Below are 15,191 nucleotides of genomic sequence, written 5' to 3' on the forward strand. Positions count from 1 at the left end.
GTGATGCCATTTTTGGGTACCTAATACAATTGGAACTATCCACCACAATCCTCTCCTATGGCTTCTTGTTGTTGTCGTTGTTCTTCTTCAATGATCACTCTCTCAATCTCAGCAGCTCCATCTTGTTGATCTTGCTCTTGTTCTTGTGCTTGCTTGTTCTTGAAGAACTCTTCCTGTGACTTCCTGAGATTCTGGTAAGCCACACAGAGACACTTGTTGTTCTTGTTGCTCTCTTTGCACTTACAAAACGACAGCGTTGAGTTTGAACCCTGATCACCATCACCACCACTCCCTTCGAACTTCTTGTTCTTATTCTTCTTTGCAACAACGAACTTCCTCTGCCTGATCTTGTTCTTCTGAACGGAATTCACAACACCCTCCTTTGCTGCCGAGGATTGTGGCTTCTTCTGTGACTTGGAACACGATTTCTTCACAACAGGTGAAGGAGAAGGAGAAGAAGAAGAACCACAAGGATTGGATAAGGGTTTGGAAAATGGAGTGGTATTACTGTTAGGGTTGACATTCTCGGAATATTTGGAGGGTTCTTGATTCTTTGATCGGAAACCCTTGGCTGGAGTGGTTTGTGAAGTGAAGAAGAGAAACACAAGATTGGAACTGAGAGTGATGTGAAAGGAAACCACTTTCTTTGACTCAGACCATATGCTTTCTATTTTTTATTTTAAAGAAAACTCAAAAATCCAAAAAAATTCCACATCAGTGATGTTTCCTCCTGAATTCTAGTATGTATAGATAATTAAGTTATAGATACCGTGAAATTTTATCCGAATTGTTATTTGGTGGGTTGGTCTGTTGTTATAAAGATTTTTTTTTTTGAAAAAAAAATTATTAAAATAAAAAATAAAAGTCATAACTTGATAACTAATTAACCATAAAAAAATACTTCATAAAAGTCATATATTAACAAAAAAAAAGTGATTGAAAAATCATAAGAAATAATTGATTGCTTTAAAAAGTGATTTAAACAATACTTCATAAAAGTCATAAGAAAGAATTGTAACCACGTATCGTCAACTATTCTCACATGATTACCCCTTCCAATTCTCCAGTGTAATACTTTTGCAATAACTTTCCTGCTTTAATAAGACTTCTCTATCTTTAAATTCATGTATAGTTTATAAATTTCGAGTTGACCGAGTTTGACTTTGTCATGTTTCTTGCTATTATACTAGGCGAAGATTTGAGTTCTAAAAATGGACGATGAAGAGGTATGGCTAAGTTTGGTCATGTTTGATTTGGTCATGTTTCTCACTATTAAGTTTGTGCTTCAAAATTGTATGAATGTGATAGGAACATGATCAATTTTTAGTTTAAACACTTATTTGATGTGTTTCCTTTTTCAGGTAATTTCGGTTTTGTTGTTGATATTATCTGTTGGTCTCTGACAGTGTAAAAGAAGCGTTCAGTTGCTTGACTTGAAGTTGTGGAATTATTTCTAAATATTTTTATATGTGCAAGTCCAAAGTTTATTTCTGCCTCCATGTAGTTCATAGAAGAGGTGACAATAATACTCTGAGCCTTTGCAGTTTGAGTGGAGTAACATGAGGCATATAACTCAGGGAGAAGATACAATCTGTCATCAATTGTAGAGTGCATGGAGAAAAGAAAGTTTTTGCAATATGAGGTCTGATTTGGTAAATTTATTTTTATAAAAGATTTAATTTTTTTTCAAACAAACTATTTATTTTGAGTTTGGCAAAGAAAAAGATCACTTATCATTTTAAAAAAAATTAAAAGTTTTTTCTAAAAGCATTTAAAGAGATATTGTTTAAAGTTAATTTGTTAACTAAAAAATATAATATTATTTCATGTATTATAAATATTCAAATTTATTCTTAGTTAAATTATTAATACTAAATTTCATTGAGAACCAAACTTTTTTATCTATTTATTTATATTATAATTATTTTAAATTTTAAAACTTATTTTATTAACAATGTTTATGATTATTTAAAACCATTTTCAGTTAATTTAAAAAAGAAAGGTATTACTCTCTTTAAAAAATTATTTTTCAAAAACCAATTTTAATAAATTACTTATGAATAATAAAAAAATTTTTAAATCTAATTTTGTATGTCTTATAAAAATTGTCTCGTATTTAATATTTTTTTATTCTGATATAAGATTTGATTGGGTTGATTTAGGATAAACAAAAAATATAAGTAACGTGATTTTAATTTATCATAAAAAAATTGAGTAGGTATGATTTGATTATAAAAGAGAGTATTTTGTTGTAAAAAGAAGATGAATACATTAAAAAAAGAACGTGTGTATTTTCTTTTTTTTTTATCTGACTTTGAAATATTTTAAATTGTTTTTTTAAATATTTATTAGGAAAAACATAATTTTTAAAAAATGATAAGTTAATAATAAATTAAATGGACATGTAAAACTAAATGTGTCAAATATCATATGCCTTTGTGCACAGTGCACAATGCGTAATAAAAAATATCAGAAATACCTAATATTTTTGTGTATGTTGCATAATTTAAAATACCTGTTGTGCTTTAGAAATACCTTTACAAAGTTACAATTTCATGAGTGCCTTATAATAGCACGTGTCAATGTCAGATGCAGAGATATATCTGTTTCTCTATCTGTGTATAGTCGGTTCTGTGTGTGTTACATCCTAAATTTTTCTATTAGTATGTGTGGTCTAAAATACACTATATTTCTTACATAGTAAATTGTGTTAATATTAAATATCTCTGTACAATCTAAAATATATGGTACTTTTTTATATAATCGGTTAGATATCTTATGATGAAAAATCTAAGCCTTCGCAGTTTGAATGCAGTAACTTAAAATATAGAATATAATTTAAGGAAAAAGAGTACAATCTGTCGTCAAATAAAGAGTGCATACATGGAGAAGAATTGATTCAATCAAAAGAACATGAAACGAGATTTTCTACTGTTGCCATTGTCATAATGAGGCAAAGGTAAGTTCATCTTCCTTTTTTTCAAGTTTTAATTCTGAGACATTTATATTTCTTTCTTGTTCCTCAAGTTAGCCCTGAAAAATTTAAGTGGTGTTCGTTAGACTAATTTGAGAAGTATATTTGTGGAGAAAGTGTTGAGGTGAATATCAATTGACTCAAACTACAATTTTTGAGAAACAGTCAATCTCCTTTTAGTAGCAGATTGCAATACCTAGGACTTTCAAATCATTATTTTTAATTCTTATGTTGTGGCAATCCATTTTTTTCTCTTTAATTGGAACTTATTTTACCATCTATGTTTCTCCGCAGGATGATATCAGGATTGTTCCGAAACTTAGACATGACATTCCCCGTCATTAAGTTAAATAGGTATGCTTATTAATTTGAACACCGATAATTTGAGTATCACCAAAATTTTGTGCTCCTTCTCCCTTTTGTTATTTCACATGTTAATCAATTCGATTGAATATTTTTGGATTGTTTTCCAGGTGATATGTTCACTTTGTGGGACTGAACAAGAGGTAAGTCTTGTTAATGATAAGAGAAGATCAAACTATTAACATAGATTAGGATAAAGCTTTATTTTTGTTAGTTATTGAATGATTCTGAAATGTTTCAATACAGAACTGGAGGATCTGAAAATTGCTTCCACTGCGACAAGTGTGGTAAGTCAATCGTTTTACATTTTCATGCTTTCCTTTAAAGTAGCAACACTGTTGTCTTAATTTTTGACCCGTAAGCTTCTTTTCCAACTATCATTCTAACAACACTTCTTTTCTTCCAAGGTTGTTGCCACTCAACTCTGCTGAAAAATAGTCACACTTGTGTGGAGAAGGCAATGCATCATGATTGTCCTGTTTGTTTTGAGGTCAAATTTTGTCTTTGTTAATTTCGTAATGTGCTCCTATTGGTCTATTAAAAGGGTTAATAATCAAAATGGTCAAATAACTTGGTGTAATACACATCTTTGATCAATATTAACAAAAATTAGCCCACAAAAATTACTCAACAATCCTCAAACAAATTTATTATTTATAAATAATTTTTTGTAGGGAGTGAATTATTTTAATTAAAAAATGCATTTGATCATGTAGATCGACAATTGATTTTTATTAGGGTAAAAATACTTGTTATGTGATATGGTCAAGTGGATTTTCTAATTAAATATGAATTTAATCTTGTTATATAAAATATCATTTTTGGTGTTAGACCCCAAACAAAAGCGAGAAAAAGGGGGAAAAGAAAAAAAAAAGGTTGAGATAAAGGTAACAACAAATTAAATGTGAAGAAGAACGCAAGGTTATATAGTTATAGGTATCAATCATATTAAGTATACATTAAAATTAATTACTAAAATAAAATATGTATTAAATTATAAAATATATATTAAAAATAAATTAAACTATACATGTATTTATATACACCTATATAGTATATAGTAGGTGATTTTAGTTTGCATTATTTTCCTATAAAATAAACATTTTTTTAAAAAAAATTCATGCTTAAGTAATAAAGTAAAGTATGTTTATTTTTAAACTTTTAAAGTTTATTTTGATGCTTCACATGAAAATTATACTCTAAAATATATTTGAAAATTATGAATAAACTTAATTAAAACATTAAAATTTTTTTAAAAATTTTTCAAAAAATGTTTTACCTAAATGAGGACTACACCAAAATTTAAAAGTGGTATAATAGATGTCAACATGAAAATAATAATTTAAGAAACATCTTTCCTTCTATCAATTGTTGCATGTTGTAACAGACTAAAAGAAACATAAATATAAACTGTGCATTTTTTTTTTACCTTTTTGACAATTTGATAATACAAACAAATGTTTCAATACAGGAAAAAATCTTGAAACAGCCACAATGGTACAACCTCCACGAAATATCTACTTTGATGTTAGTACCTCAACTCATTGCTTTTAACCGTATAACATCATATAATGTAACAATTTTAATGTTACACTGAAATCTGGAATTTGCCAGAATTTTGAGACCACCTTATATGTTACAAACAGCAGTAATTAGAAATTACAAAGATCAATTGGTAACATATGTCACTCACAACTGATGATAACATCGTTGTACTGTACCAGAAATTCCGAAGTCATGCTTTTAGACTTTTGAGTTGCATTAATTTACACTTGAAACTTGGAAGAGCGATTGCACTGGTTTTGGATTTGGAGACAGTGTTGCCACACAATTGAACTGTCACAAGAAGCAAAGTTCATTTTCAAGTGATGTTCTCATTAACATTTTTAGAGAACATACAAATAAATATTATAATGTCTCGTGATATATAGGGAAAGAGAGAAGGAGAAAAACAAAAAGGATCTTATCCTAAGTTGGTTAGAGTGAGAATTGGAGTGATGTTCACTGTTGAAAAGACAGTAAAATCTTGTTTTAGGTCGTATGTAAGGGAAGAAAAAGGTTTGGTATATGTAATTTTATTAAATTTATAAGTAGGTCTTTATATATATATATATATATATATATATATATATATATATATATATATATATATATATATATATATATATATATATATATATATATATATATATATATATATATATTCAATTGGATTCTTACATTGCTTTTAATTTAGTAATTAGGTCCTTTTCATATCAAAAACGTTAAAATTATCAAAATATTTCTATCAAAAAACATGTAGTAATTAAAAGGAAAAAAAAAGTATAAGAATCTAATTGCAAATTGGTGAAATCATAAGGACCAACAGAGTAATTAAATCGAAAAAAAAAAACAATGGCTAAGGATAGAAAGAAAAATTAGAAGATTTTGCAATGAGATAATCAAAAGAGAACTAAATATAAACAGTCTTAATGCAAATATAATACATGACAAAATGCAATAATGTTATTTAATTCATACAACTAATTCATAAGATTTTGTTGTTATTAAGTTGGGTTGAGTGGTTGACTATATAAATTAAACCATGTTTCGATTTCAAGGTATTCTACTATATTGAGCTAATCACCGGATCAACTCCTTTACTTGTCTATTGCCAACATCAAAGTATTTATACATGAAAGATATTTATTATATATTTTAATTCCAAGACCCACTACAAAAAGGCATGTAACTTTATTTTCATTGTATCATCTAAGTGCTTTGTCAAAAATATATATAACCAAATTTTTGTTACATCGTTAGTTCATTTTTAATTATTTTTACAATATATAATAAAAACTTAATTTTTATAATAAAGCAATCACATAATTTTAATCTCGTATTTTATAATAAAGCAATCTCATAGATTTAATTTTAATAAATTTGACTTATTTTATATAATGAATATACTGGAGATTATATCATTCTTTATAGAATACAAAATTTTTACTCTATTGTTTGACAATTATTTATTTATTTTTTTAACATTATATCTTTTTTCTCTTTAACTATTTTGCGGTGATATATTAATGTGGAGGAAGAGAAATGCTTCCTCATTAGTATATAATAATAATAATTACACTAAATTGAAACTTAAACCCTTCTAATATTATAAGCATTTATATGTCGATTAATTCACCAATTTAATTATTAAATAGGAATACCCAAATTAGTTCATATAGAATATTTAGTCGAACACTTCCATACCAAACAAATTTTAATTACGAAAATTAGCCTCAATTTTTTATTTTAATATTTTGTTAGACAGATCATTTACGTGTTAAATTTTGCTAAAGATTTTATACAAATCTTTATATAATTTTTTTTATAACTTTTTACGTTATTTAATAAAAGTCCTTAAAAATTTTTAAATTCTCAAATTAGTCCATTCAGGTGGTAAGCAATATAACCTGGAGAAATTCAAAGACTAATTTAATAATTAAAATTTAATAAAAATTAAAATATCCGATAAAATATTCCTTTGAAAACTAATTTAGGATATTACTTTTATTAGTGAAGATAGTAAACACCAAAATTTTGCACAAAAATCTTCCCAATCCCTATATATATAGTGCGGAAAATTCTTACCTTATGTTGTTTATACTTTTCACGTATAGCATTCAAGGAACTGGCTTTGGTGTTGAGCTGCAAATCTACAAGTGCAAGAACAACAGTTTCAAGCTCTGAGGCTTTGTAGTTTGTATAGTACTCCAGAGTTAGATTCTGCATAATTAAAACATGGTTTTAACTAACTAATTCTCTTGGAAAACTGATTAAATATAAAAATATATTAAGCCGGAACTGAATAAACAAGAATATAGTTTTCAACTATGAAGCACGGACACTTGGCTGAGTTGCAGTGTCCGCGTATCGAACATATTTTGAACATGACATTCATTGACACTTGTCTGACACGTGTGTCTGCTGTGTCTAGCCTTGTCTTAATAAAAATAAAAATTTCTTCTCATACACGTTTTGATATACCTAAATACTATCACGTGTCAGTGTGTCCAGCCTTATTCTTAACATGTATTCTTGAAATAAGTTTAGAAATAATATATATTATAATTTATTAAAACAAAATATATTTTAAATACTTTATATAATTAAAAGAAAACATTAAAAACAGTTAAAAAAATATTTTATATTTTAATATCAATAAAATATCAAAATATCATTGTAATTTATCTAAAAAATACTTTATATTTTATATATATGTCATGTTCCCGTGTCTTGTAAAATTTTAAAATTTGTGTGTCCACGTGTCCCGTGTCATGTCGTGTCTCATGTCCTAGTCAGTGCATCATAGGTTTCCAATAAATTAGATACCATGAAAGTTATAAAACCTATGTAATGTTTGATTAGAGAGGCAAAAAATACAAACCAAAAGAGACAATGAAGACAGAGACACAAAAATTGTCTTTGTATCCTATTTCGTAGTGTAAGAAATAATTTTTTTAATATAAAATGTGGATATTAGTTAGAAAATCCTTTGAAACATTGAGGTGCATCATCTTGGATTTAAATAGTCACAAAAAAAAGCGGTTCATACCCATGGATGTTCTGATTGGTTTAAAGTCCATCTTGCAAGGAACACAGCAGATGCAGCTATAAGGGAAGGTAGAAACTGCAAGAAACTGTACTCAACAAGGGTAAGCTCTGCTAAATAATTTGCCAGGAATTCCAATTCGATGTGAGGAACCTGCGAAGAGATTGATGGTTTTGCTTTTAGAATCATGGTTTAATTTGTCTATAAGTGCTTATGATTTGATCTTATTTTCAATCAAATCCCTACTTAAAACATTTTAACATGTTCCATACATTAGAAATTTATAAGAACCTAATTGAAAATTGAATTCAAACAATAGAAATTTACATCATAGTTAAAGCTAGAATCATCTTATGTTAAATTGGTGGATAACAAGTATCATACCTTGTATGAAGATTGTGCTGCTTGGATGAATCTCCTGAAAGCCAAAGAAAGATCATCATAGATCAGTACTTCAGTGGAGCTTTAACTTTATGGCATTTTCCAATAAAAGGTGGATGTATATATATGTAGTACATATAATATACCTCAGAAATGTTTTGGTTGTTGGAACAGATAAATGAAAATGCAAAATGTTTAGAACTTCACTCTCCATTTTCAATACCTGTGAAAATGGCACTTATTAGATTATGCTTTATAGTTTATAAAAAACGTTCAAATTCAAGCCCTACTACAAAATATGCAATACCTCTTCTTTTGTGTAAGTGTTATCTGTGATGAAGCAAAATTCCTCCACTCTAGGAGCACAAATCTCTTCATACTTTCTTAAATCCAAAAGAAGTTAAGAAAAAAAAAAGTAAGACATTTTAGAATTTCCTAATATTATAGGAAGAATAGAAATGATATCTTATATTATCATTTAATGACTATCAACAAATTGCACCAGGAGTTACTAGAGTAAAACTAACAATGTCACAGAGAAGAGAGAGTATAATGAAAAAGTTATATTTGAGAAATCTATAAAATTACCAACAAATCATAACCAGAATATTTGAGTGACTGAAAAAATAATTATTATTAATTCATAATCGCTATACTAGTCATTATCAGTTTTATACTTTTACGCCTTTATCATCTTAAAAGTCAGAATGACTTGGTTTCTGTTATCATTTTCAATGCCATTTCATATTTTCATAAAGAAAAGAAGTGAAAACAATAGAATTTCATTTTCTATTTTCACTTTGTCCACCATGAAATCTTAAAAACATAAACCACTAAAAGTGAAAACAAAAACCATACAAAAATATCTATCCTTTAGAGATTAAGAAGTGCCCATTTATGAGCCTGTGGAATTCGCACTTACGATGCAATGAGCATGCAAGTAACACCAAGCAACTGGAGTCTTTGTTTCTGCATCAATTTTGCTGAGAGATACCTATCAATGAGGTTTACTGTAAGGTAAAGTGTGTCTGGAACCAAGTTATATTCCTCGGTAACCTGAAACATGATAAAGCAAACCCTTTAGCCAAAAAAAAGGGACTTATAACAGAAATGTAGATAATGTGCCAAGGTCATAAAACTAACCTCCACAAGCCAATCAATCAAAATTCCCCTCATGGTAGGACTGATATCTTGCTGCAACTCTCCCATGTAATTCGATATTGGTCTTCTTGAGAGCTGGATATACATTTAACAAAAGTTTATTGCCAAATCTTTTTTGTAATAAACCTTAGTATCATTCTGTTTTCTTGGCATTTTTATAATTAATTTCCCATGCTGCATAAGCATGGGTACACTATTCAAAAGGGCAGCTTGGGACACACATCCTACATCAAAGCAAGGTTTGGGAAAAGGTGGCACTAATGTCAGCTTAACCTGACAAATGCATTAGTGGCTAATCCCCTGGCTTGACTCTTGACCTAAGAACCAACTCAATCGTTGTTCCAAGGCTTGCCTTGCTTAGATTGGGCACCAATACAAGTAGAAAGTACCAAAATTTTGCAGAAACTAGGATACTATATTATATAGCATTATAAATTAAACAGTTATAATAAACATAAGTTCAAAAATGTGTAAAAAGAGATGAGATTTGAAAAAATATAATAGAAGTTAGTCAATCAAAGTAAAATCAAATAATTTCACAGCAACATGTGATGGTTAGTCTAAGGCTAATTTGTATTTACATCATTCTTTTATTATAATATTTAGACTAATAAGTTCCATACCAGTACCAATAACAGCAATTAAAAAATAAATTAAATTAAATTAAATTAAAAAAAATTCTATCATGCTGCAATGTTGATATTATTATTATGTCATAAAATAAAAGAACGCTCTCTGCTGTTTCAAGAAGGCTTGCTTATTTGGGACGTTATACTCTGAGAGAGCCTAACAATAATAATGTTATAATGCCCTTGAAGTGTGGCAGCAGAAAAGCAGAAGCAATTGAAGTTTACATCAAAACATTGTTTAGCAGAGGCTAATAGCAGTTGTCACCCGCTACATATAACTAAGATCACAAACCTCTGTGACACGAATATTATTGTATATTTCAGGTGCATAAGAACTCCAAACTTCAGGATCCTTTATCTCGGAATCAATGTCCACAATGGCCAAGCAATCTGATGCTCCTAGTTTCTCACAAATCATATCTATGTCTGCAACATCCAATCAAATGTGTGTTTAGATTAGCTTTTCTTTTCTATTCTAGGCAATCGGTATGTAGACCCTGTTACTAAAAATCCGATTAATCCATCTGAGGAAACTCAAGACCACTGGGAAGAGGACGAGCTTTGCCTACCACTCAATCAGCCATGTGTTGGTAGATTAGCTTATTTTGGATTCAAAAACAGTTTATCTTTTATAATCAACAACCTTCTGAGACAAGACAACTTTGACGGAGAGAGGGGGGGGGGATTATATCAAAAAAATCTTTTCAATACAGTGATACACCCATCAAGACTACGAAACATTAAGTGCAAGGTCCTGATAAACTATATAAACTAAGATATTATCTTTCTAGTGTATGATGCATCAATTTAGCTAGAAATGGGATCATTTCAAAACCTTTATTTGGAGAGCTCGGACCATCAGATTTCGCAGTGTCTTGCACCGAAAGCACGTTGTCTGCTATACCATGTTCTCTTATGCTATTGGACATACAATGTTCACCAGTGGTGTCATGTGATTCTACCATCCTTATTGTGGATACTTCTTTAGTTAACTTTGCTCTAACATCCCCTTGTGATGTTGAAACTTCAAACGAGACATTTGAAGCCAGTTTTGTGTTTTTCTTCTTATTAACTCTTCTTGCCTACATATTGGACATTGAACCAGCACCACCATTTGAGAATAGAAAGATTAAACATACTTGAATCGATTATGAGTGAGGAAGTACAGGACAATGATATATGAATTAGAAGTATTTGCATTTTCAAATATTTCTTTCGATGTAATAAGACATAACTGAATGTCTATATAAAACATTTACACTCAGACTGTATCAAAAAGAGATTTATAATACATTTTTATTTTACAAAATTTACATTATGAATATAATATATCTTAGTATCTTACTAATGATAATACTTATAATTATATAACTCTTATGACCTTCATAATGAACATTCACTATGCATCACCAACTGAAACTTACAGGGACATTGAAGCCTATACTTACATAAATTCGCAACTTTGTAGAACTCAACGAATCAATTATGAGCGGGAAAATAAAGACCGATGAATCAGATATAGTTTCATTTCCATTTTTTTTAAGGAAAAAAGACTTATAAATCTAATTCTACATTTGAAGGTACAGTGAAGCCTTTTTCATGCATACCTGAAATGTTGAAGCATTACTACAGATGTTAGTTACATCATTAAGCACTTGTTTTCTCTTATCCAGGGGATCAACAACTACAGAAGTTTTGTTCTCATCAGAACCTGTTCTTGTGAAACTTCCTCTAAGTACATGTTTCTGCTCATTTTTAAATGATGGTCTTGAGTAGGGTGGTATCCCTCCAACTGATCCTAAGACCTTAGCCCTCGCTCTTGTGATTCGATGTGGACGCTCTTCGTCTTTGGCACTGGCTGCTTTATTTGCTTTGTTCATTCTTATGTGCCTAGAAGAAGAGCAACCCCAAGTGCCTTATACGAAAATCTTGCTCATACCTGTTTTTCAATAATTAAGTTACCATAAGATAACAGCAACAGAAAATAACAGTGCCAAAGATTGTAAATAAACAAACAGAAATAAAGCCTTGTAGCAGCAAAAGAAAAATATCTCCTAATATTTCAATCATAGTTTGGTAACTAGAACGTCAGTATAGGGATAGTTACATCGTTCGTTTCAAGACATTCTTCGCTACTTTTTATGTACAAATTCTAAGTATTCTTTTATAGAGTATTCGGTATACGTAGGCAGGTAAATAAGAGAACCAATATAACTATGATTACTCTGTCTAGTTAATGTATGAATTACAAAAATTAAGGTACCCTTCAAACATTAAGAAGCCTAATTCTTGAATAACATGCTTGTTAAGTGATAACATATCATTCATTACTCACTCACCCGCCCACTCATACATCAACATCTTACCAAAACACATAGATATGCAACATTAGAGGTCATACCATTGTGCTACTCTTTTGTATTATAACCTCCTCCCCTCCCGCTATGCCATCAAGTGATAAAACATCATGACAAATTATTTTTAGTAATTGCAATATTTCTTTGATTTCTTGACTTGATTGAACCATTAAACAAGCTTTTAAAACCAATAAAAACAAAAATTGAATTGGCTCCTTGATAGCTACATCATAACCCCCACCATAGTCAAAAGTCAAAACCCAAAAGAAAAAAAAAAATGAAAATTGTAAAGTAAGGCATGGTCCCAAAGTCTTATCCTTCCTTGTTCTTCCTTTTCTCAATTTTCCTTTTTCTCCTTTGCCACTGACCAAAATTGATTTACCCAAAGCAAATCTCACGTAAAATCAAAAGCAGATTCTTTCACCAAATTTTATCTAAATACAAGGTAATGCAGCTCAATCTCCAGATCTACACAAAACAATTAAAAAGGAAAAAACACTTTCCCTGAACGCTCCAAAACAAACTCTAACCCTAAAATTAGATTAGACCACAAATTGAAGCTTACTGATCAATTAACTATGTATCGTACTAATAGATGCACATAGATACATGTATTTATGAGATAATGCAGCTGAGCGTACCTATTTGGCAAGCTCATGCAATAACCTTCAATGGCGGATATATATAGATAGATAGATACATGCGAGAGTTGAGAGTGATCTATGCTGATATAAAGGTAGAGAGGAGCGTTGGTTTTGTGAGCGGGACAGAGGCACAGTTCAAATAAACAAAAAATAATATTAAAAAAATGAAAAGAAAGAAGAGATCAAGAGAAGACAGAAGTGAAGCAAAAAAGACAATTAATGCAATTTCAACCCTCCTCTTTTTCTCCCGTTTTTGTCTATGCTTTAATGGGGTGATGCCTTTTCAATTTCATTTCTTTAATACACGTGAACCAAATTCACCGTATACACGTCAGATTATGATTATAGTAGTATTAACTTAGTTTTCTACTTTAAGAAATGCTAGAAAGTTATTAAAATTTTTTATTTTTAATTATTAATTAGTTATTAATTTTTAAAAATATATAACAAAATATATTTTTATATTATTATATTAAATAAAAAATATTAAAAAATTATTAAAATTTATTATTTTTAGTCATTCTTTAGTTTTCAATAATTAAAAATATGAGATAAAGTATTTTAGGCCGTGTTTGTTTTCAAAGACGGGATACTGAGACAGTGACGTAAAGACACAAAATTATTTTTGACAGATAAAATATAGACAGAGATATTATATCTAAAGACATTAACAAAGGACACAACTTATTTTTTATTTTTTCTTTTATTATTTTTGTTAATTTTTCATAATTATATTTTTTATTATTATATTTTTCTTCTCATAATTTTTTACAAAAAGAATAAATTAAATTTTTATAATTTGTTATACTTTATTACCAAACAAAATACAAAAATACTAAATTTCATGTCTCTCTTTTTTATTATGTCTTATTTTCATTATTTTGTTTTATCTTGTTCTCAAAAATAAATGCAGCCTTATTGAATTGCTAAAACAAAGATTAAAGAAATTGAATTGATGGCTAAGTGATAGCCACAACTAATAAATTTTGATAACTTTTAGTATTTTTCTACTAAAAACATTAAATTAATGACTAAATGATGATAAAAAATAATAAATTTTGATAATTTTTTAACATTATTAATGTAATCAAATTATTATTATGTGGATATATAATTCTCCCAATATAGAATATAGAAATAGATGGATTTTTTACTTATTATATTTATCCATTTATGTAATTTTTTATATATTTTTTTATTTAATGTCTATTTATAAGATGTATTGGTGATTTTATAGACAATTTACTTATTTCATGTAAATTTTCCTTACGTATTTTTCATAAGTTATCCCAAAATTACACATATTGATAAAAAAATATATTTATTTTATTTATATAAAAAAGTCTAGAAATAAATAGATAAGCATGAATAATTTAAATATGATTACATTTAATTTGTTATGTCTATTTATTATAAAATTTAGTGGTGATTTTATAGATCATTTATGTATTTTATGTAAAAAAAAAATCGTATTTATCATAAATTATAACAGAATTACATATATTGATAAATAAAATATTATTTTATTTATAAAATCTAAAAATAAATGGATAAGCATGGATAATTTAAATATGATTACATTTTTTATGTCTATTTATAAAGTTTATTGGTGATTTGATAATTTTATGGCTAACTAACATATGAAAAAATATCCAAAAACAATAATCAGATTTTTTTTTTTTTGAAAAAATATAACATCTTTTGCCGAAAAAGAAATATTGTCTTTGTTCAGTTTGTTGTGATGCCTCTTTGTCTAAGAGGTGATTTTGCAACCTAGAGCCTAAGACTTTAGTTTAATAGTAAATTGTGATATTTCTTAAGATACTATAGCCGAATTCGAAATTTTGGTTGAGGTTAAAAAGTGGATAGAAATTTTTAAATATTACGTATATAAATATATTTTGTGTGTGAGTTTATAATATTATAATACTTAGAATTATGAAGTATTTAATCTATAAAAAAATTTGACTACAAGAAGTTAGAAACTAATAAATTAGTATTTCAATACTAAGATGTTATCAAGATTTTAAGAACGGTAAAACAAGATATTTTAAGGAAAAATAAACATAGTTGTCAGAACCGAACCAGTGATCG

At 28.4% G+C, this 15,191-nt stretch overlaps 2 protein-coding genes and 1 long non-coding RNA gene across 5 annotated transcripts; 1 reads left to right on the forward strand and 2 right to left on the reverse strand.

Moving 5' to 3' along the window:
* Positions 1 to 17: 17 nt before the first annotated feature.
* On the reverse strand, positions 18 to 915 carry LOC112705427 (uncharacterized). The gene is made up of 3 exons (XM_025756258.2): positions 902 to 915; positions 770 to 807; positions 18 to 667 (listed from the first exon to the last, which is right to left on the reverse strand). The coding sequence occupies exons 1-3, from the start codon at positions 913 to 915 to the stop codon at positions 36 to 38; spliced, it is 684 nt and encodes a 227-aa protein (XP_025612043.2). The 3' UTR covers positions 18 to 35.
* A 466-nt stretch (positions 916 to 1,381) lies between these two features.
* Positions 1,382 to 3,949, forward strand: LOC140174869 (uncharacterized). The gene is made up of 6 exons (XR_011864899.1): positions 1,382 to 1,642; positions 2,816 to 2,959; positions 3,269 to 3,328; positions 3,448 to 3,480; positions 3,584 to 3,624; positions 3,745 to 3,949. It is a non-coding gene; the product is annotated as an uncharacterized lncRNA (long non-coding RNA).
* A 788-nt stretch (positions 3,950 to 4,737) lies between these two features.
* Positions 4,738 to 13,371, reverse strand: LOC112707826 (cyclin-A2-1). 3 transcript variants are annotated; one of them, XM_025759814.2, is made up of 12 exons: positions 13,095 to 13,371; positions 11,704 to 12,035; positions 10,932 to 11,178; positions 10,389 to 10,522; positions 9,450 to 9,542; positions 9,229 to 9,362; positions 8,614 to 8,689; positions 8,453 to 8,529; positions 8,310 to 8,343; positions 7,929 to 8,078; positions 6,965 to 7,029; positions 4,738 to 5,173 (listed from the first exon to the last, which is right to left on the reverse strand). In XM_025759814.2, exons 2-11 carry the CDS (start codon positions 11,974 to 11,976, stop codon positions 6,997 to 6,999), a joined length of 1,251 nt encoding a protein of 416 aa, XP_025615599.1. In that variant the 5' UTR covers positions 11,977 to 12,035; positions 13,095 to 13,371; the 3' UTR covers positions 4,738 to 5,173; positions 6,965 to 6,996. The 3 variants fall into 3 exon arrangements, with proteins under 3 accessions (XP_025615599.1, XP_025615597.1, XP_072057607.1); XM_025759812.2 differs by having other exon boundaries at positions 6,965 to 7,099; XM_072201506.1 differs by having other exon boundaries at positions 6,965 to 7,099; positions 12,498 to 13,366.
* Between the last annotated feature and the right edge of the window lie 1,820 nt (positions 13,372 to 15,191).

This window comes from Arachis hypogaea, chromosome 8 (assembly GCF_003086295.3).
Source record: "Arachis hypogaea cultivar Tifrunner chromosome 8, arahy.Tifrunner.gnm2.J5K5, whole genome shotgun sequence".
NCBI classification, from domain to species: Eukaryota; Viridiplantae; Streptophyta; class Magnoliopsida; order Fabales; family Fabaceae; genus Arachis; species Arachis hypogaea.